This window comes from Apteryx mantelli, chromosome 4 (genome assembly GCF_036417845.1).
Source record: "Apteryx mantelli isolate bAptMan1 chromosome 4, bAptMan1.hap1, whole genome shotgun sequence".
NCBI lineage: Eukaryota > Metazoa > Chordata > Aves > Apterygiformes > Apterygidae > Apteryx > Apteryx mantelli.
This window is the reverse complement of record NC_089981.1, coordinates 63955597-63978471: the sequence shown is the minus strand read 5'-3', so window position 1 is coordinate 63978471 and position 22875 is coordinate 63955597. Positions and strand designations below refer to the sequence as shown.

Sequence of the window (22875 nt, the reverse complement as noted above, 5' to 3'; positions counted from 1 at the left end):
TGAGTTGCTTAGCATTAGATCACGATGTACACAACCCACAAGCTAACAGTATAACATATATGGCATGCTTTGGGTGGCACACTATTTTAAGAAGCAGCAAACATGTCCAACTCGCTCTCTATTACAGATCAATAAATACATTCTACTACTCACCCCGTCCGTGGCCATAATCCACAGTTTGCTGAATTATAGGTGCTTTAGGAACTGGTGGAATAACTGGAGGAAGTGATACTGGTACACCTGAAGGAACAGAGGTGTGAACAGCAGGTACTTTCACAGGAGAGGATACTGGTGGAGGCAACATTGATTCTTGCTTACATAATTCATACTCCATATTTGTTCCTTTATCCTCATTTGTGTCCCAGAGTCCATGGAAGGAATCCTCATCCCAGCGTTCCTGTTCCACAGCAGAAGGTGATGGTTTTAAAGACTGACCATGACTTGGGGTTGTAGTTGGAGTAGAAACTGGAGTATGTGGCCTTGTCATAGGTGTAGTTGGCCTTGTCAGTGGGGCAGTTGATCTTGTCACAGGGGTGGGCTGTCTGAACAACACGGGAGGCTTTATAATAACAGCAGGAGAAGGTTTAATAGCTTGGACTTCTACTGGTGTCTCTGAAGATAGCTGAGAAGAAACCTAGATGCAGAAAGCACTTTAAATATAGATTTGTAAACTAACCTTCTCTCTTCCTCTGTAAGTAAGCACAGTGGCAATCTGTAACCATATCATTAGCTTTTTGTAGTACCTCCATCAAGGTACAATTAGGAAGACATAGTCCAAGAACTGGCAGCCTGAATTAAGTGGTGTTTGTTCACTAAATGAAGGCTTAAATACTATCTTCTCCTTCAAAATAACCTTATCAATTTAAGCTCTGAAGACCTATCTCAGTTCAAAAGTGTCTACTGTTTCATTCCCAAAGACTCCTGCTGCCTGAAGGGAGGCTGAAAAAGTCAGAAAGCAGGTCAGCTTGGTGAGGCACAAAAGGATTGAGATGGGCCAGCTTCTTTCTGGAAGTCACCAGAAAAATTCCCTAGAGAGCAGTATCACCTGGAAGCCCTTTAATGAAATCAACATCAGACCAATGAAAGCAATGGGGAGGTGCTGCCCAGTGAAGAAAAATATCCCTTCATGAACCATACCACTCCAGGGGACCCCACATACTGTGTCATAAGAATCTCCGCAGCATCATAGCAGATGCCAAGTTACAGGCGGCTGCCTGTATATTAGCAGCATCCAACAAAACTTGGAGAATGCCTGTAGATACAAGATTGACCTTGTAATAACAGTTTGTCAAAGTCATGGCAGAAAGCAAAAGGCAGGAATCCCAAGGAAGATAACAGATGTTTGAATGCACCTAGGCAGATGGGTGATATAGTTTGAGATAAAAAATATCAAAGCTAAAAAATCACTTCCTAAAGGAAGCTGCAGTTCATGGTAGCAAACCTACACCATTATTTTACTTTATAGACACTGTAAACAAGGAAGAGGTCAACTAGGCAAAACCAAGATTCATACTACTTCATTCACTGCATATCACTTCTCTGGAGGGAAGGACAAACAAAGCTCGGTCCAGCTAAGTATCAGGCTCAGAGGTGTATAAAGCTAAATTTATCAGTAGCAGTAATGCTGGGGTTAAGATGTGATGAAGAATATCAAAGACTGTGCACCAATTCAGATATCTCCTCCAACACACATTTAACAAAATAGTTTATTCATTTGAGGAGGGATTTATAAATGTGAGCAAAGATGACAGCACAAGTTCTGTTGGTGGCACAAGTTCTGACCAGAATGAATTATCAAAAACCAAATATAAAGAGCTGAGAAGAGACTCTAGAGCCAACCATGAGACTAGGCAGCAGAGGAATACCTTGCATCACAACAGGAGATGAAATCATGGAGGTATACAAACACAAGCCTCCATGCACTTCATGATATTCCAGAGGTCAACTAGAATTCCCAGTAAAGACAGCAAACAAGCAAAGGCTAATGCACTCTCAGTGGAAATATGTGAGTTTCTGGTGGAGCTGTGAAGACCTCAACCTTCTTGTTTAAGTTTTTCAAAGATGAAGAGACCTTTTAGATTAATTTAAGGAAGAAAAGCAGAGCAATCTGGGATTCAAGTACAGTATCAGAATCTAGTTCGGTGGAGAATGGGAGGGTCTTCTCATTTGCCTTATGTCCCTATTTTGGAAGGGCTCACCTCTTCTTGCACATCATCCTACAGCAGTAATCTAGGCTGTTGAGCCTCATGAGCCACTGTCGCCAGTGGGTCATGCTCAGAGGACATGGCAGACTGAATGAATAACAAAGGCTATGGAAAAATCTAAAGAAACCATAAAGTTACTTTTCCTCAACAAAAGATTGATGAGGTTGTAAGTGCTGCTGAGGAGTTATTCCACAGAGAAGTCTGACCATCAGAAATCCTGCTTTCATGACAAGTACAGGAAGTATCTCTTGGAAATCCTGAAAGAATTTGTGGAGCAGAGGGACAACATGATTTCTGCCACTTGTCTTTCAGCTTGAGTGAGCAGGCTAGGTCCAGAGTTATGGTTGCAGCTCTAAGGCCAGCACATGTCTGGTCTGATGAGATTTTTTTTAGTACTCAGTCCATACAGAGATGCCTCAGAGGACATGGAAGGAACTGGAATTTTGATTTCTTTCTTCTAGCAATGGAAGTTTCTTCCATAGACCAGCCGCTATTTTCTCTTTCTAAAGTGCAGTTCTTCAAGATAGCTCAGGGCTGAGGGGTGCAACTAGGCAGGTCATCTGCAAACTGATTATTTCTGAAATCGAACTTACAGACTTCACTAAGAGTCATTTTCAGAAGTGAGGTAGCTGTCCTCACTTATCATATGGTTTATTTAACACATATGTAACACTTGCCTGGAGGATACTCTACATTCAAGCAATGAAAACAGCAACAATGCTTTCTGAATTAGAAAGCTAGCCACTCTCACAACACAGGGTTTGAAGCAGACCAGGGAGAATAAAGCCACAGAGCAACAACCTGAAGAAAAAGCTACAGTGTTCAATAGAGAACGGTCATCCGAGAGCTAAAGCCTAGGACAATAGGAGGAAGTTCTTAAGGACTGAAAATGCTTAACAGTAGGCAACTAAAAAATTTGACACAGTTCAAGTCAAAAGGTGAGAATATGGCACAGACATTTTATTTTTCTCATATATGTGGGGAGGAAGCTTATGAATGTTTCTATAGGCACAGCTGAAGCAAAGCCACAAGATTTTCAATGCTTTTACCAGTGAATCCATAGTGTGGAACATACTGATAAGGCTTGGAAGAAGAAAAATGACTTTCTCTGCCTCTCATGCAGTGTAGGCTGCAGGTTGTTCAGGCAGAGAAAAGTAGAAATGTTTTGATAGTCTGGAATAAAATACCTCCAAGGATCTTACCTCCAAGGATGCAATCCAACCAATTGCATCTATTTTTCACCTACTTTAAAGGAATTGACTGGATTAGGCAATGCTAATAAAGCAATACAGACATGAGAAGCAACGTAGTGTTATGCACATAAGGCACTCATGATTAATTTGTACTTTAATAAACTCCAAATATAAAAAAAATTTCCATATGTTTGTGGTTTATCAAAGTACACTTCTGTGAGGTTTGACTAAGTTCTAAGTAGGATTTTTACTGGTTCCTAGTCACTTTGCTTAGTTTCATTCTTTGGACCTGGAAAATATCATAGAGTGCAGAACTGATCTGAGATACACATTAACAGTAATACTACCAGCATGTTATTAATTTAACATAAGATTAATTTACCTGAAAGGCACCTGGCCTTGTGCTTGTGTTCTGTGATCGAGGAGAGTCCTGTGTTGAAATGTCAGGGTCAAACTCTTTCAACTTCTGTAGCTGTTCTTTTTGCTCTCTGAACATGAATCACAAGGAAGTGTTATCAGTGTGTAGCTTAAATGAAAACTCAAAAGATTAAAGAAATCAACATTCACAGTGAAAACAACATATTACAGTAGTGTTAAGGGCCAAGCCCAAGGAAGAAAAGGATATAGGCAGCCTCTATATGGTCACACCATGATTCGGAAATCCCTGGGGTTTGCACCCACCTAAGCATGGAGGTATTTAATATAGTAGCTGTCTCCTTTTTTGATCATAAAGTTTCTTTGTGACACTTAGCTCTCCTTTTGTGCTTGGCCAGAACCACTCCACTTTGACAGTAAAGAGCAAAGCTGGGTTTCTAGCTTCTGTCAAAACCCCCTGCAATCCAGAAGGCCAATGGAGATGTGTGCCTAAGTGCTCTCAGTGACTTGACCTGGGTTACATGCCGACAATATTGAGGCCAACATAAAGCACAACATAGATTCTGACATTTAAAAACAAAGCACTGATGTTAGCTTTTGTTTGGTTGTTTTGTAAACCAAAATACTATTTAATATACAACCCATACATAGTCTATGGAGCAGAGACCAGGACCAGCAGTGAATAGTAAAATCACCAGATTACAAAATTCTGTTCAATATGACTTCCCTTCCTTTCAGTTCTTTGATAGCACCTTTGCATCTATTTGTTATTGCTGCTATCTCTCTGTTCATATTAATTGTGCATATTGAAGTAGTTCCTAAAGAAAACTAAGAATGGGACCTCTCTGTACTAGGCACAACAGAGACCATTCTGACTAGCAGTGCATCTGTCCAGTGCTTAATGCAGTGGGAACTCAGCTCACAGATAAGAATCCCAAGTGCCCCATTAGCACAAAGAGTAAACAATGCAATTGTGAACATTCTTCTATATGGTCTTCTTTACACCTGGCTTTGGTGTAAAGATAGACAATAAATCCAGAACACTGTGCAGCTCAGAGTATGCTGCCTTATGTACAATAAAAGCAAAGCCAGATGAAGGCTTTATAGTTTGAGATGAAAGTAGTTATGCACTGGATTACTGGTATGACTCTTGGCTCAAAAAAACTGTAAGTAGTTTCCTTATTTTCAAGTTGTTCCTGCTGTTCAGACTGGGGTCAGCCACTTACAAGAACCTGATAAGAAGTGTTAGTTTAACCAGTTTTAAAAGACTGCTCTCCTCACATTAAGTTTAAAATCAGAGAAAAAATATTCAATAATCTCATGTATATATTTCCCCTTTTCACACGACTTAGGAAGAGGTTTATATATCTACTTTCATATATAAAATGTTTCAGTTTCTATGTTTAAATATTTCAGCCCTTAATAAATTATTCATTTAGGCAGTGATTCCCAAACTATAGTCCACTTTGTTGTGTTGGCTGCAGTCAATCACATTAAACAGTAAAACATACGCCTGGCAACCTGAGGACTCACAAGTCAGGAAGCTGAAAATGATCTGTTATCCAAAGCATTTGGCAAATACTGCTTTATAACACAGGTTTCACTGCTACTAACAGGTTACTAACACCTGCTGAATTAACCTAATTACAGCCTAATTCTTCAGAATAACAGTTCTCCATTCCCTTTTTAAAATTACTTTTCTTGCACTTGTGTGCAATTAAGACCTTCCATACGGAATAGATGCTTAATTTTCTTATGTCTGAAAACAAAAGTTTTAAAAAGATGTCTCTGCACCTTTCAGCATGGTTAAATGTAAATGTAATGCCAACTGTAAACATTCACTATAATTAACCATTATTTTAGCATAAACACCTTGCTTATGAAATTAAAACCCTGTCTTTTCTAGGTACCAATCCTTAGCTGTCTCTCAATAACTCAAGAATAGGTTGAACCATATGAACCTCTGTCTCTGGGGTGCTTCCTCTCTTCTTTACAATATCCCCTGAAATATCTCATTTACTGAAAGTAGTGCAAGAAAATTATCTTTCCAGTCTTCTTATGAATACATTTAATGCACCTATACCCATGCATCAGATCACAAAGAAAACACCTGGTTAGAAAGTATGTGCTCTCTTCCTTCTTATATTTCTCAGTTTACTGTGCCCTAGGACACTGCTGATAATTCTTTCAAAATAAATAATAGAATATCCATTTAAACATCTACTAAAGCTCTAGAAAGCCTAGTAGCTGCTTTTTAAAATGAGGTATTGGTGAACTCTTGCATTCTAAGTTTGCTTTGCATTCATATCCTCCTGGCTGTCTATAACCACTATTATGATTCATCAAACTTGACAAAATTATTCACTCAGGATGCCAGAGTTCAAATGAGGGGCATTTGTAAAAAAACAACCAACCAAAGCTGGTTTAATTAAAGAGTAAACAGTATACAAAAATCAAATAGATCCCATTTTGTGAAAGAACCAGCTTACTGTAAATCTTAACATATAAGTATTAAAAAGCAATTATCAGCAAGCTCTTCCGAGGATAATGAAAAGATTAGCCAGGTGATACAGAAAGATCTATTCTTGAGAAGTAACAAATGTGGAATGGCCTATGGGGAATGGGGCCACTACTTCCTTAGTTAAGGAAAAAAGTCCATCCACAGAAGCATTGATGGAGATCCTCCAAATAACTAGTTCCACATGAGCTCCTATTATGATGCTGTGGCCAAAAAAAAAAAAAAAAAAAAAAAAAAAAAAAAAAAAAGCCATGAGTGGGTAAACCAAGGAATGAATTAGGAAAGGTGTATCATCTCCACAGAAGCATCACACTGTTCTGATAGCTCTACTTTAAATATTTAACAGAACAGTTGCTGAGGGGGAAAAGAACATACTTCAGGAGCATGAGCATCAGAAGCACCAGGCAACAGGCTCTCGTGGCATCTAACTTGCAATTCCCATTACTAGATAAATGTCCAAAATGGAGGTTCCAAAGCTTGCTAAGGTCATGAATTTTACAAGAGTAAATCAGCACAATTTTTCTTTCCAATAAAACAGTGAACATTATTTTCAGGCTTAGAAAAATATCTGAGTAGGTGAGACACAATGAACTCCTGGAAATGGAAACATATTTGTGGTGAAAGGTGTCTTAGTCTAAGTGCCTTATTCCACATTAGTCATTTGTTCTACTAATATGTAATGTGTGCTTCCCTACAGGGACCCAGTGTTATATCAAACGTCAAAATCTTCACATAAGCTTTTGATATAAAATCAGAATATTTTTTAACAAAAGAGCTTTAAAATTGGTAATTTTTATATGTGAAATATAATAAAACAAGAGAATACCTATAAATGTGTATCATGTTCTCTGAGAAAGGCATGAAGAGGAGAGAGCCAACAATTAAAAATAATGCTCTGAATCTCAAAGGCAGCTCATTCATGAAAAGACTTTGAAAACTTCATTCACATCCCCATTTGGACCAGATGATCTCCAGAGGTCCCTTCCAACCTCAACCATTCTGTGATTCTGTGATCCAAATTGCCTAAAGGGCTGGTTAAAGCTACGATATGACTGACTTGCCAACGTAACAGCTGAAACTGTAGGCAGGATTCACAATCCCAAGGAAAGTTTGGGACATCAAAGTTTACCTACTCCTAGTCAAACAGAATATTTAATTTTCATTGGAAGGAAAGAGGAAGATAGGTCAGAAACACAAGAGTCAACTCATTACAACATACTAATGCATCATAACAAACATTTATCACAAAGATGTCCAGAAGGAAATTACTGTCCCCCACACAATACCATACAACCAAAGTATACCAGCTCAAAACTCTAAAATAAATGTAGCAATTATCAAAATGGATAAAGAAAAGAAAATAAACCTACTTAGCAATTTTTATTCCCCCAAAAGTGACAGGATTAGGCAACTCACCGAAGCATTTTGAGCTCCTGGGCAGCCTTCAGAATTATCTCATGCTGTCTTTGGCTAAGGACCATCACTCCTCCCAGTGACTGTTCAGAGTCCAGGTTTGAATCTGTTCCCAGCATATCAGAGGAATGTGAAGGTGGAGGAAGGGATGACTCTAGCTGATCATCCAAAGGTCGTAGTCTGTCTATATCATCTGGATACCATCTATCAGACAATCGTTCCCTCTCCCAATCAGCCCTTTCAGGAAGGTAGTCTTGCTTCTCCCGCCATGTGTCATACCTCTCTGGATACTCTCGAATCCTTAGCTCCCCCCTATCTCGGAGGTCTCTGTCATAATGATCCCTGTCCCTATCCTCCCTCCACCTATCTTCACGGTATCTGTCCAGAGGTGGAAGAGGTGGCAAAGGTGGTAGAGGGGGGATATCCAGGTCACGGTTCCCCATTTCTCTATCATCCATAGGTCTCATGTCCCAGTCTCTGTCCCATTCTCTGTCTAAATCTTGATCATAAATATCTGAGGATCTTCCAGTCCTGTCCAGATCTCTATCTAGTTCCCGTTCCCTTGGCCTTTCCCAGTCATCCCACCATGAATCTCGTCTGTCATGATCAGATGATAAAGGAGGTAGTGGCGGTAGAGGAGATAGCGGTGGCAATGAATGGTGGGATGGTAACCTGTCATCTCTATCATAGGGATCTACAGAATCATCATGATAATCAGAGTTGTGCTCTCTCCAGTATCGTTCTCTTTCCCAATCATCTGATCGTTCACGCTCCAAAGGAGGGGCGTCTCGACTATCTAAAGGAAATTCCTCCTGCATTCTCTCATCTTCATGACTCCAAGGATCCCTAAGCGTCTCATCTCGATGGTATGGAGGCAATTTGTCTGAATCGTCTCCTAGGTGAATCGGTTTATCTGTATTGCCTGTTTCAGACCTACCTCCTTCCCTCTCCCGGCTACCTGCCCGCCTGACAGGGCCCCTCTCCCGGCTACCTGCCCGCCTGACAGGGCCCCTCTCCCGACTACCTGCCCGCCTGACAGGGCCCCTCTCCCGGCTACCCGCCCGCCGGATGGGCTCCCTCTCCCGACTACCCGCCCGCCGGATGGGCTCCCTCTCCCGACTACCCGCCCGCCGGATGGGCTCCCTCTCCCGACTACCCGCCCGCCGGATGGGGCCTCTTTCCCGGCTGCCTGCCCGTCCCCTGTCCCGGCTGCCTGTCCGCCCAGCTAGCTCTCTGTCTCGGCTAGACATAACCCTCTCCCGGCTATCTGACCGTCCAACCAGTCCCCTCTCTCGGCTGCCTGACCGTCCATCTGGCATCCTCTCCCTGCTGCCCGACCTCCTATCTGGCATCCTCTCCCTGCTGCCTGCTCTCCTGAACATCCCCCTGCCACGGATAGATGCATGTCTAGCCTGTCCTCTGCTTCTGTATATATATCCTCTGCCACGGCCATCGTCCATCCTGCCCATTCCCCTGCCACGGCCATCATCCATCCTGCCCATTCCCCAGCCACCATCCATCCTTCCCATTCCCCGGCCACCATCCATCCTTCCCATCCCTCGGCCGCCCATCCCCCTGCCACGGCCCATTCCCCAGCCACGGCCATCTCCGTGCCCTCTGCCACGGCCATCATCCAGTCTGCCCTGTCCCCTTCCTCTGCCTACTGGTCCCTTGCCTCTATCTTCATGCATAAATGGCCCTTTCCCTCTGCTTTCTGGTCCAGGTAGGCCCTGATTACTATCTGAAGCAAGCAACTGACTGTCTGTGGAATTCAAATCCTGATTTCCTGTTACAGGGGTTACCGCACCTCCTGTTCTTGTAATACCCGACTGCAAAGCTACAGGATTATTAGAAAGGGATGTTGGTTTCTGGCTCTGAATAGGTGGAGTAGTCGCTGTGGACTCTTCTACTTGTTGATTAGGATCATGTGAACTCCATGTCCACTTTTTAGGAGGGTCTGAAATAGTTTCTTTGACTTCAGCTTTGGATGGTTCCTGTTCAGTGTTGGTCAGGTCCTCACTGGGCTCAACAGAACCTGCACCTTTTGCTTCAGGCATAGACTGAGTTCTATTCAGAGTCTGCTGATTGCCAGCTATGTCTGTGAAAGGCTCTTTGTTTTCTGATCGTGAGTCTGCTTGTGAATGCTGCTGTCCCAAAGGAGGCCTGGGTCCTCTCCACCGTGGACCACTAGGTCGGGACCCATGTGGATGTGATGTATTTGGGGAAGTATAAAATTGTGCTGCTGGTCCTCGTGGGATAGTCCCCCACCTACTTGAAGAATGTCCGTCTGCATTCTGTCGGTCAAAACGTGACCTGTACCCTTCTGAGCGCTGGGAGTCAAAACGAGGCCCTCTCTGTCTTGAGCCTTCAAATTTATCATATCCTCTTCCTCGAGGTCCGTCAAACCTACACGTGAAATAATGGTAATTTTAGTCAGATGAGCATCTAAAAAAAAAAAATCCTCCAAAAGGCAGCTTCATTCTTGAAAATCGCTTTTATATCCTAATGTGCCTTAGGATCAAACCCTACTGAACCAGTGCAGAAGCACAGAGACATGGTTGTCAATTCAACACTGCCCAACGAAGAACAGTTTAAGCCCCTTGTGGACTAGGCAACCCTAAAAAAGAAACTTGGTTTAAATATCTCAGGATTGAAACTTGACTTATAAGGACAGCTAGCAAATTGATTTGAAAAAGACATTCAACTTTTGTTTTTACAAAACTTTTGTTGAACTCAACAACTTCTGTTAAACTTCTGTTTTGATATTGTTCAACAAGCCTACTTAACTACAATGATGAACACAACATAGAAAATCTATAAATACAGTCCTTTCAGAAAGTGCAGCAAACGATGATATTGCCCAGATCTATACAAGAGGATATACCGAAAACAAATATATTTTATTGCAACACTTCTTGAATTCCTTCTGAGAGCATCTATAACTATTATGACTTGAATATGTGAAATAGGCCAGGTAAAACAGCATAAAGAATAATTCATGCAATCATATTTAACAAGGCCCATCTAGTTAAAAATCCAGTTTTTCAGCATTGGTTCAAATACTTATTTACATAATAGACTAGAAAGAATCAAATTCATTTTATTCCAAATACAGAACTTATGCCTGAAGTCAAACTGCTTGGATGTTTAGGACTCACAATTGAGTCTTACTGGATATTGATTCATTATTGCTTAGTTACCAAAACTGGTTGACTCGTTGCAGAATTTTCTGGTTTAGAGAATATTTCACCAAATGAGGAGATCACTTACACAACCTCAAAGAGTTTTAATAATTCTAATATGTTAACACTTCAACACAAAGTAGAAAGCACTTTTTTTTTTTTTTAATAACCAAATTGCCTTTATTTGGAATGAGGGAGAGAAGGCGAGAAGAATAGGAGGAAATAGAAGAAATTACAAAGTACAGTGGTATGACGTCTTATTTTTTTTTTAATTATGTTTGCAGGATCAACTTTTGCATGGAAGGAACAGGTACGAGAAAAGGTTGGATACTATAAGATGCACTTCACCCCTGAAACATAGAAAATTAGCTTAAGCGGATTTTTTAGAGCTTCTTGGGAAGTGTTAATTACTAAAAAGGGGTGAGGGAGCATCTTTTTATATGTCTAATCATTACCTGGGACTTCTTAGCTGACATGGTACCAGGTAACACACTTAACGTTAAAATTTCCAAAGTTCAATTAAAAATTCATTAGGGCTCTGTTTTATAATACCTATATTGAGAACAAACAGTAAATTGATGTTCGGGAAGGCTTTGATAAAGCTTTAGTCTTGTCATGCAACCAAAATACAGGAATGTACCGGTGTTAATTAAATACTGTAAGCATGCTCAAAACTAAAGCTATTGCATGCACTTTCTATGAATTTTTGATTGTCCATAGCCTATGGTCACAAAATATAGAGCTCTAAACCAACACACATAAAAGACATGCAGTAGCAAATCATAAATACAGTCTGTTTCAGAACTGTACATCAGAAAAATCATCAGGATCAGAAACAACATTTTTTTAAACCATGGGGAGATAAGAAATTATTCCAAGTTATAACAGATTCATTTACATTAGTAGCAATTCATGAATTATTATTCACTAAGCATCACTTTGGAAGCAAAGAGAAGAGAAATAAAACAACATGAAAACATGACTGTAAAATCTAGCAGAGCGTGAAATATAGAAATAATTTAATGGAACAACAATGTTTTTTTTGAACCAATGTGCATCACATCAACCAGTCTTGATCGGACAGAACTAGATGTTGGTTTTTGCAGCCTGGTATTGTGTCAAGCATGAAAAAAAAAAATTCTAAAAGCACGATCTTGGATTAAACCATATAGCAGATATAAAGCCACATAAAACGCTGGCTTTTAGAGTAGCTTTACATTAAGCTAGCAGGCCACCCAGCAGATAAAACAGAGATTTAAATTTGAATAAACCTCTATCTTTCCAGAAAGGTGGAGACTGTAACCTTCAAAATCAAGACCAACATGATGTAATAAAACCACCCAAATGGCAAAGAATTCTAACATAAGGCTAAGGCTCAACTCTTCATTTTTTTCCTTTCTCTCGTTGATAATTATTTGAATGCTAAGCAATGCTATGTAGAAAATCATTGATTTCTACTTAAGACAAGCACTAGCTCCCTCTTATCAGGAAGTCACTTAGAAAAGTATGCTGAATAAGACAGTCACACACAGCTGCAGAACTCTCTCATAGTATAAGAAATTAATGAAAAAATACACAGCTCTGAATTTTCCAATTCCTGTCACATCCTTCTGCAACAACAATGCTGGATTACAAGCCAAGAATAATTTTTTTTTTTTTAAATGCAAATATCACCCAATTTGCTGGTAATTAGATACATTAGTATATTCAGGTATATATTCAGCTGAATACTTTCCTGAATCTCTTTCAGCATGCCTATGTTAAAGTGTTATCATATGCCTACAACAGGCAAATGTTGTAGTAATGCCTTATAAATAATCCTCTAACATTTTTTGCTTTAGAGGTTCCTAAATTATGTTCCAAGTATCACAGACAAATCATTGGAAATTTAGATTTAGATAGCTTCTCATATAGGATCATTCTTTCAAAGTATGAGTTATTATCTTTAAGCTAAAGACAATAAAGACCTATCAAATATATTTATAGCATCTTTCCTCTTGTCACAAAAAGGATATTATGTCTCTGGGAATGAAAAGGGAGCATTGTGCCTAACCATTTTACTAGAAAAAGAATGTGATCTATCCTAGGTAATGCTCAAATGAAAGACATCTATTTATCTATCTTTGCTTTAATAAGATAAATACAGACCATGGCATACACACCTTTAAAATAAAACCTCAATGAAACAAATGCATTTTACACAGCACCAGGAAGATTTGAGAACGAGACAGATGTCTAATTGCTTAATGCATCACTGAAAGGCTTCTAGCCTGGAATGTGTATAAATCAACAAAACAAAAACACCCTTACCTAGGACCTCTGGGGCCTTCAAAACGTGCTCCTCTGGGAGGATCTGGAAGCAATCCACCTGATCTCACTGGTTTATCCTGCATGGTAGGTGCATGTGTTGAAGACACTGCAGAAGGGGCTTTCAGTTCCCCAGATCCTTGCTCAGATGAAATAGAGACAGTTTGTTTACTAAGGTGAACTTGAGACTTTCCATGGTCTGAAGAGCCAAAAGATGAACTTACTTGAGAATGGTAAGATGAAAATACAGGTGAACTAGCTATTTTTGATGCATAGGTACCAGGGGTGGGAAGCAGAGCTGGCCTTGGTGTCTCAGTAGATTGACTGCCTTGAGAACTGGATCCTGAAGGGACAGAGGAGTTAGACAACTGAGGCCCAGAAGAGAGAGGTGGGGGGACCAGTGGAGGTGTAGTTGAAGGTAAAGTCGGAGGCATAATAGGAATGCCACCTTGAGCAGTTTGAGAATATGGAACAAATGGAGGTGGCAGTGAAACATTTGCAGGGTACTGAGTCTTCAGGTTTTGGAGTGAGTTCACTTTCTCCTGCAGATGCGACTGAGTCACCTTCATCTGTTCATCCCATGCTTTCCATTGTTTTTCATATTCCTGAAGCTGGTCTTTGTGAGGGTAGGTTTGAAGCTGATGCTGCCATTGTTGGTTCATTGATCGCTCCCAATCTTTATGAAGCTGCTGGAACTGTTTCTGCTGTGCCTCATAATGTCGCAGCTGCATGTCCACTGACATTGTCTGCAATAAAAAGGTGGGAATTTGTTCAGTGAAGTCTCTTTCAAGCAGGGAATGTCTTTCATTACGTGTAGATACAGGTACTAATATCCCACAGGCTTGATCTAATCTGAGATTTTTAGGGATTATCCTAACAGATTTTTTTAAAATAAGGGAACAGCCCAAGCTACAAAGAAATACTTAACATACAGATTCCCCCAAACCAGAAAAAGCTGACTCAACTATCTAATACCAACTTACAGAACCAGAGCAGCAATCAACTTCTAATTAAACACTTAAAGATTGTTAATAGTTATATAATTATCTAAGCTTGTTCTTAAGACATTTTTTTAATTCTTGCTGATCATTTGCATCAAAAATAATGTGTGACAGTGACTTCCTTATTTTAAGTGGAGATTTTTGACAACTATGTTTACTTTATCATCATTACATATAATTATTTTTGTACTACATGATGTTGTAAAAAAGGGCACTTTACCCACTTACTCCATGCAATCATCTGATTACTTGACCTTTTTTGTGAACTATTTCTCCAGCAGTAAAATGTTCAAAGCTGAGCAAATTCAATATTGTGTGCATATTGAGCCACTCAGCTTGTTCCTATATCATCCAGATATATCTGAAAATCTTATGCCAAGCACAGTCTTATATTTCTCATCCTATTGAAGCTTCACCCACTGGCTCTCAATTTTTTTTTGTTTTGAAGTTGAGCAAGAGTAGGAAAAGGGGATACAGACTCCTGCCCATGCATAAAAAGTAGCTAGACAAACGAGCCAACCATGACAAATTATTCAGCTACTTATTTTTCAGCAGATCATGAGTGTTAGCTCATCCAAGAAGTATATCAAATACTATCTCCTCAGTGGTTCACCTGTAAATGTGGAGGCTGTTGCATAATCTGTTGATACTGTTGTACTATCTGCTGCAGCTGAGCATGCTTCTGCATTATTCTCTGATACTGAAATCCAACTCGGTGATGGGGATGCTGCTGCCATTGAGCTGCTGCTGCTTGCAACTGCTGCAATCTCAAATCTTCCTCAGGGTCATCAGGAGGTTCAATATTGAGCTAGGGAAAAAGGCAAATACTATAAAAAGAGAAAGCCCCTTCTGTCAGAAGAGAAAATGCTTGGTCACTACTCAGTTTGCAGGAACTTTGAGTGTTCATTACTCTGTCACTCTGTATTTCAGTGTTCTGGCCACCTAAAACTGCTGGAAGGTTGATTTTTGTTTCATTTATTCTTAATAAGAATAGTCTGATCTAAAGGTTAGGCTGACGGGAATTAGGACTTTCATACCTGTAGGTAGCTTCTGTATGTAAGAGATCACTGCAGATCTGCTGTTCTGTTATTGCCCACAGCAAATGTAACAAGAAAGCTGCACTTTTTCATGATGAGGTAAAGTACTTCCAAGTGCATCATTTTTGCCACATGGTAGGAAGCTGCACACTGTTAGTGGAGCACATTCTGCAGGGTAAACTATCACTATACAGTAACCTGTTTAAACATCAGAGTCTATGAGCTCCATCCACTATGTTGCAACTGTCATTAAGCACACTGACAAAAAATATTCTGTGCAAGTTCTTGACTTTCAGACAAATTATAATACACAGAAAGAAGAGGAGACAGAATTAAGAGACTGCCAGGGAAGAAAAAAAAATGGTGTCTAAAATACAGCATTCCTTGGCTACTGAATGCTTGATTTTGCACTTCATAATCTACAATGCATTTCTCGTAGTCAAAGATGATAATGCTGGGGAAAGTGTGAGCCAAGCTCGGTGCACGTGTGGATGACTATATAGGTCTACATGTGAGCAGTATATATTATTTTTAATCAGTGCAGACATAATGAATGTTCTTTTAGATTGTTTTACCACATTTAGTTATTATTAAAGTGTATACATGAGAATCTGATGGAATTATTTTCCTGCTTTTTGTGTTTTCTCAGCTAGCATAACATATGGAACAGCATCTCTTCACAAAGCCTACCTGAGTTTCAGTGGATGTAAGAGAAGACTCTTCTTTGGAAGCTGGAGGCAGGGACTCGTTAAGTGGAGGAGGTTCAGACTGCTGAGCTGAAGCACTCATTTTCCCTTCTTCAGACTTTCTCTGCTCAGATGCATCCTTCACCACCCCTGGACCTTTCATTTGCTGCTGTCCCTGAGCATGGGCTTTTGCCCTCTGCTGCAGGCTAAGCAGGTGTTGCTGATACCAGTATTGCTGCTGTTCCTACAATAAACAGAAATTTTCTAAGACAGACAGCTTTCACAGGAAAAGACATGAAAAACAATTCAAGATAGTCACTAGAATCATGTAGAAGAAACATACTCCAGAGAAGTGTTTAAATCTGTTTTGATGGAGAACTCACTTCATCATCATCAATACTGCAATGAATGTCAAAAGATCTAATCAAAATTCAGACACCACTATGTGAGGCATAGTACACACTGGAGAACCTACTTCCTATCCCAAAGAGCTTACAGGTAACAAAACCAACAACAAAAAGCAGAAAGATGGCTAATAATAAGCCAAATCACTAGAAGCATGTGATAGGTAACACAATTATTAATTTTTGTGCTTTTTATTCCTAAACACACATGTATTTATTATGAGACTAAATTAGGTGAAATGAAGGGAAAAATGGAGAGCAGTAAGTATAAACAAGGGAGCAGTAAAAAGGAAGATATGTGCAAAAACCAGAAAGAGTATGAACAGAGAATAACACACATCAAGTAGAGTGAAAATGACAGTAGAGAAACTGTGATGGAGAGATTTGGGGGGGGGAGGGGGGGGGAGGTTGTGGAAAAAAAATCCCAGTCAGCGAACAGAAAATTTTGAGTTATTTATGATCTGAATTCTGATTAACTTAATTTAACAGCTGAAAAGGTGAAGAGATACAGCTGTGCCCAAAGAATTATCCATGTAAGAAACTGGTCAAGTTTTCAGTTTTAAATATTTCAGGCTAGAAGTAAGAGTACTTCTGGCAGATGATAGTAACTTCAAACCATTCTAAGTGTGAGCTGCCACCAACATAAAGAACAAAAGACTAAAGAAGGAAGAGTATCTCCACACTTGTGGGATGGTGCATAGTAAGAGATCTGAGTAGAAACCTATGGTTCACTACAAGAACTATCAGGCATCAAATGAGACTAACGGGAGAGATTCAAAACAAGCAGGAGGCAGCTCTTCAGCCAACAGAGTCTTCTGCTACGGAACTCCCTGCAACAGAACATTGCAAGTGCTGAAATTCTGTGCATTCAAGATGCGGCTGCATAGGCTCACAGAAGAAAAATGCACTGACAGATATTAAAAATAAAGATACCAGTTGTGAGTAAGGCAGTTCCTGAGACAGAAACTGTTAGAGGATACTGGGGAAGTATCATTATAAACTTGATTATTAAACTCTTCTCTAGGCATCCGCTTTTAGTCACTGTTAGTCACTGTCAAAGACAAGATGATGAAGTGCTGTACATTTGGTCTGATCCAGTTTAACCATTCTTATGTTCTCATGTCAATCCCAGAGACTTTGAGATTCTGTGACTGCTCCACATCTTTCACATCCTCTCTGTTCTTTTCCATACAGCCACGTACAGTTAAGAAAAAACCTATAAAAAGCCCATTCAAAAACAGAAAGGAAACCAAGAGAAGAGGATACTTGAAAATGCAAGCGCAATAACAACATTGGTAGATGTTGTCTGATGAGATTCCTCAAAACTTCAGTTTCGGTCCATTCGATTTATCTTAAAACAGGTTTAAAAGTATATGAAGTGTAAGCTTCCTCCAAAAGCTTACCTCATGCTCAAAATGGGAGTGATGGTTTCTAGTGGTAACAGTCTAGTAGACATAATTTAACATGCAACTGTATTTTTTAAAAATACTTCTGCAAAACTGTAACTTGGAGATGAGGTGAATGAAAGGAGAGGTTATACTCCTTAACTTTATGCTGATCCTGCAGTAACTTCTGCCAAGAGTCTTTGTAAGACAGATATGACTCAGAAAAGCTCTCATGGCTTTGGGTGGAAGATGTGCATTCAGACTTCAGCATGGAATCTCTCAGAAACCTCTAACAACATGCTGTAATAACTGTTACTTCCATGTCCAACATCAGGGAGGAGCTTACATCCCCAGCTCTACAAAAGCGGATTCAATGATCCCTTTCAAAAGGCATTGGAAGGTAATTTAACATGACAGTGCTGGATGTTATTCTTCTAGATGAATGACTGAGAAGCACCTGTTCTATTGCCATGAAATTCTCGTCATCCACAGATCCCTTTTGTTTCCTCCTCATTCTAACAAATGGATAAAGGGCTAAAAATCATATGACCAGTAGCTCACACAAAAACCTTTACACTGATAATATCCTGTCATGTATTTTTCACTGCAGATGAAGTAAGTAATACATATATGGCAGTTTCTAACTGAAAAGCGTGAGAAATGTAAGAAAAGTAGATTTCTACAGCTTAGTCTGAACAAAACAGAAGTGTTAGTGTAGGAGACTCCTGATGGTGAAAAGAGCAGTTATCTGAGGGCTTCCGGTCTCAAGATGATTGTCATTCTTTGAGTCCAAAGGATCACAGTCCTTAAATCTAGGGAACACATCACCATCAATACATGCCTTCCTCTGTCTTTGATTGACCAAGAGACTATGCCTGTCATATTATACGGAAAACACGGAACCCAGCACTATCAGCTCCTGACCACAATACACACCACCAAAAACACAACTCTGAAACATGCAAATCAGATCCATTGGAGAATTTCAGTACAGTGGGTTCTGTGCACGTTACAGTGGCTAAAAGTTCATTCAAGATGAGACAAAGACTCAAATCACAGCAACATGTAATTTCCTCTACTGCCTCTCCATTCAGTTCTGCAAGCCTCTGTATGTTCCAGCTCTCAGTACTGGCCCTCTAGGCCAGCACAGAATGCTGCTGTGTTACGGCCTAAGGTCACCTAAGTTCATTTTGATCTAGTTTTTCGGCACTGACTCCTGTGACCTTAGGCCGTAACACAAGGTCTACTTTTGGGGACAACAGGTCCTTGCCCAGTGAAGACAGTAAAAGTTTAGCACCCTTTACAAAACAGAGAAAGGATTTTAAAAAGTGCAGCAGTCTGCTGAAGTGTGATGTGGTGAAGCTAAAATAGCTTTAACAGAAATATATAAATACATATTTATGAGTATGCATCCACCCACACATTTGTTTACTACTCTAAACAAACAGCAGCATACAGTACCCAAATATCAAATGCAGAATACCACAGGCATTTTAACAGCACTTATCAAAAACTGTATCTAATGGTAGAGAAACTCAAGAATTTTATTCTAACTGTATACCCATATGAGAAACTACACTAAATTCTCAATACTGTTATGGCAGAGAGCAATATATTATTTTTAGACATGAAAGGGAAATAATGGAATATTAATTATTTGCAAATTGCATAATATCTTCTATGTTAGGAGGCAAAAACAGTGAACTGTTTGGCTGCAGCCACTGTTACTGTGGGATGGGAACAGAGAGAATTGCTCTCTATTATCAATTTAAAAAAAGACTTAATAGCATCTTAAAAATTACAGAAGTTACAGTATTTCCCTACTCAGCTTTTGAACCCATTAGTAAGAATGCATCACTAAGCTTTGGTTTTGCTGTTCCTATTGTGTAAGGATCTGCTGCTCAAAACCATGTCTCTCATTAGAGCCAAAGGCAGACAAAATTGTATCAATCTTTTATAACAAATATGTCACCAGCAAGGTACCACAGGCCTTTTAAACTAACACTAAATCAGCATGAGAGTCAACAAACGACTTAAGTTGTATGCATAAACATTCATAAACCAGAAGATGTAAACTTAGGTGATGCTTTTCAGCTAGTATTCTGTTTCTTCTATGTGTGCATTACTTTAATGCATTAATTGTAATTATTCGGGGGAAAAGAGAATGGTTGAGGAACAACTATATACTATAAAAAATTCTGAACATTCATGAAATTTCAGGCTAGTTCATGATGAATATCTGTAAAGGGGTAGAATCACAGTTTATTGTTTAATCTTGAGTTTAACAATTTAAGAATTCAGCAAGCAGCCTCAATACTGAATTAACATCACTTTCTACTTCAGATTTCTCAAACTTTTGGTTTTGTCATCGAAAAAAATGAATGAGTCCCATTGCTATCACTGTAAAAGATCAACTCGTACCTCAAAAACCCCTACAAAATTAAGTTTGTTAACTAAAAGCACCACTTTGGTTGAGAGTGATTAGCTGAAAGGTGCAAACTTAAAAAGATAACATTTGCATATGCATTTGCATAATGGTATGGACATAATTTAAAAGGTGTCCCAGAGATTAAGCACTTTAAAATGTCTGTGATTTCAAAATGATGCTATGGGATTTTTGCAAACTTAGCTTCAAATCAGAATCCTAGGATCAAGCTGCCAAAAATACATGTATTTTAAACTTATAAAAATAAAGTCTATTAACTTTTCAGAATATGCACTTCAGCTTTGTTCTTGCAGCTGGATCTCTACAAGCCAACCTCAAAATCATGCAAAAGCCTCAAGGCATCCGAATCAGCTGTATGTATGTACAGCTGAGGATCTCAACATGCATGCTTCTGTGCATGCTTTATCTTAAGCACCTGGATTATCCCTAACCTAATGAATATGAACAGTAACATCAAGTTCAGAGGAACTACTCACATTCAGGAAGTTAAGCATGTGAACATTTGTAGACCTTTTGGCCCTAGTGTACACATAAAAGCACCTAGCGTTAACAATATAAAATTTATTTTTCACCTCAAAAGCATTTCAGACTATTTCCCTCAAAGCCCCTTAAAAGTTTACCCAAGAAGATCAAACTCAAACACAGGTAGCTCAAAATGTACTTCCAAAATCTCTAAGTAAAAAGCAACTAGACACTACAGTAGAAACACCTGTGCAGTTTTACCTGTGTCTGGTAAAATTAAAGTGTTCACAATTCTACACCAATCATCAGGTAGATAAACAACTGAAATATGATCACAAGAGAAAAAGTAAATGGAAGAAGTTACTGAAAACAAGAGGTGCTGATCCTGTAACATTCAACATGCAAACTAACTGTTGCATCTTTAAAAAGGCCCCACGGAGACAAGAAGAGTTCAGCACAGTTCACCTACGTGCTACACTTTGGAAAACAGTTCTCCAGTGACTAACGACTCACCAAAAAAATCAAATTCAGCGAGGACTTGCACTGGTTCTCCCAATAAGCCATCTGTGCCTGAAAACTGACCATTCCTATCATCCCTATAAACACCACAGGACAAAAAAGCATTTACGGAGCCTCGCGTGATCTGTGCCATTCCCGGGCTTGTGAGAGCTCAGGCCAAACCCCGTAAGCGCTAGGCAAACACGGTGCATTAGTTTCGTCCTCACTCGAACACCTTTACCACCGAAAACGCCCGTAAGCGGCCGGCGGGCAGGGCCCCGCAGGGCGGCGCCGGGCGCGGCCGCCCCTCACCTGGGGCGTCATGGTGGCGGGGTCCGGCTGCGCGGCGCCGTGCGGGTCGGCGCCGGCGCCCGCCTCCTTGCCCGCGCTCGGCGCCGGCTCCTGCTGGGCGGGGGCGGCCACGGAGGTCTGCGACGGAGCGAAGTGGGGCTGCGATGACTTCGGCTGCGAGGGGGAGGCCTGGGCGGGCAGCAGGTAGGGCTGCGGGTGCGCGGCGTAGGCGGCGGCCGGCGGCAGGTAGGGCTGGGCGGCGGCGGCCGGCGGCGGCTCCAGGTAGGAGGGCGGCGGCTCCGAGAAGTTGGGGGGCGGCTGGGAGGCCTGCGCCCGCGGCACGTAGGGGGGCTGCAGCGGCGGGGACGCGGCCGGCGGCGGCTGGGAGGGCGGCAGGTAGGAGGGCTCCGCCTGCGGCGGCGGCAGGTAGGCCTGCGAGGGGGGCAGGTAGGCCTGGGCGGCGGGCTGCGGCGACTGCGGCGGCGACGACAGCTCCATGTCCATGGGCACCGGCGACGAGGGCACGGGCTCGCCCCACTCGCCGTGGCCCGGCGGCGCCTCCTGGCCGTCGCGCTCCCGGGCGGCGGCGGGCGGCTTGCGGGCGGGCGGCGGCGGCTCGCGGTGGGCGAACTGCTTCTGGTAGCTGCGCACCGGCGGCGGCACGGGCGGCGGCGGCTGCTGCTGCTGCTGCCACTCGGCGAAGGAGCCGGGCAGCGGCGGCGGCGGCAGCCCGGGCGGCGGCGGCCCCGGCGGCGGCGGCGGCCCCAGCAGCACGGACTGCAGCTGCTTCTGGTGCATCTGCTGGAGCTGCTGGAGCTGCGCCAGGTGCTGCTCCTGCAGGCTGAGGAAGCCCGAGGTGCCGGCCGGCGGCGGCCCGGCGGCGGCGGGCCCGGCGGCGGGGGCCGCGGGCGCGGGGCCCGGCGGCGGGTAGCTGGGCAGCGGCATCGGCGGGACGGCGGGAGGCGGCACGCTGGGCGGCGGGATGGGCAGCGGCGGGGGCGGGATGGAGGTGGGTGGCGGCGGGTAGTGCCCCGCCGCCCCGTACAAGCCCCAGGCCGGGTACATGGCGGGGGCAGCGGGCGGCCGGACCGAAGCGCGGCGCGGCGCGTCCACAGGCCGCGGCGGCGGCGGCGCGTGCAGGCCACGGCGCCTGCGCGGGGAGGCGCGCCAGCCCTCCAGGGCAGTAGAGGCGCGGGCTGGGCGCTAGAGCGCCAAGCGGCGCCTCTGGGGACGCGCAGCGCCGGCGCGGCGCCCCCTGCCGGGCAGCCGCCGCTACTGCGGACGGGGGCGAACACGGCAATATGGCACATAGAGAGGGGAGGAGGCGAGTCTAGAGCGCCGCTTAAGCACTTCCCCCCTCACCCCCAATCGTCTTGGACAAAAGAGGAAGACAGAAAAAAAAAAAAAAAGAGGTGCTAGAGCGTCGCTCCAAGGGGGCTTTTGGTCTCCATTTTGTTCAGGCGGGGGAGGAAC

General features: G+C 42.2%; 1 protein-coding gene across 8 annotated transcripts in view; it reads right to left on the bottom strand.

Annotated features, from left to right (window-relative positions):
* Positions 1 to 22614, bottom strand: part of YLPM1 (YLP motif containing 1) — a 39832-nt gene extending 17218 nt beyond the window's left edge. For 2 of the 8 annotated variants that reach the window (XM_067296805.1, XM_067296806.1), the window contains exons 1-7: positions 21424 to 22614; positions 15921 to 16160; positions 14807 to 15001; positions 13196 to 13938; positions 7707 to 10109; positions 3780 to 3885; positions 154 to 634 (exon numbers count right to left, since the gene is read on the bottom strand). In XM_067296805.1, coding sequence (XP_067152906.1) covers positions 154 to 634; positions 3780 to 3885; positions 7707 to 10109; positions 13196 to 13938; positions 14807 to 15001; positions 15921 to 16160; positions 21424 to 22467 — 5212 coding nt within the window. In that variant the 5' untranslated portion in view covers positions 22468 to 22614. The remainder of the gene's footprint in view (positions 1 to 153; positions 635 to 3779; positions 3886 to 7706; positions 10110 to 13195; positions 13939 to 14806; positions 15002 to 15920; positions 16161 to 21423) is intronic. The other 6 variants (XM_067296803.1, XM_067296804.1, XM_067296801.1 and 3 more) reach the window with 6 other exon arrangements.
* Positions 22615 to 22875: the final 261 nt, after the last annotated feature.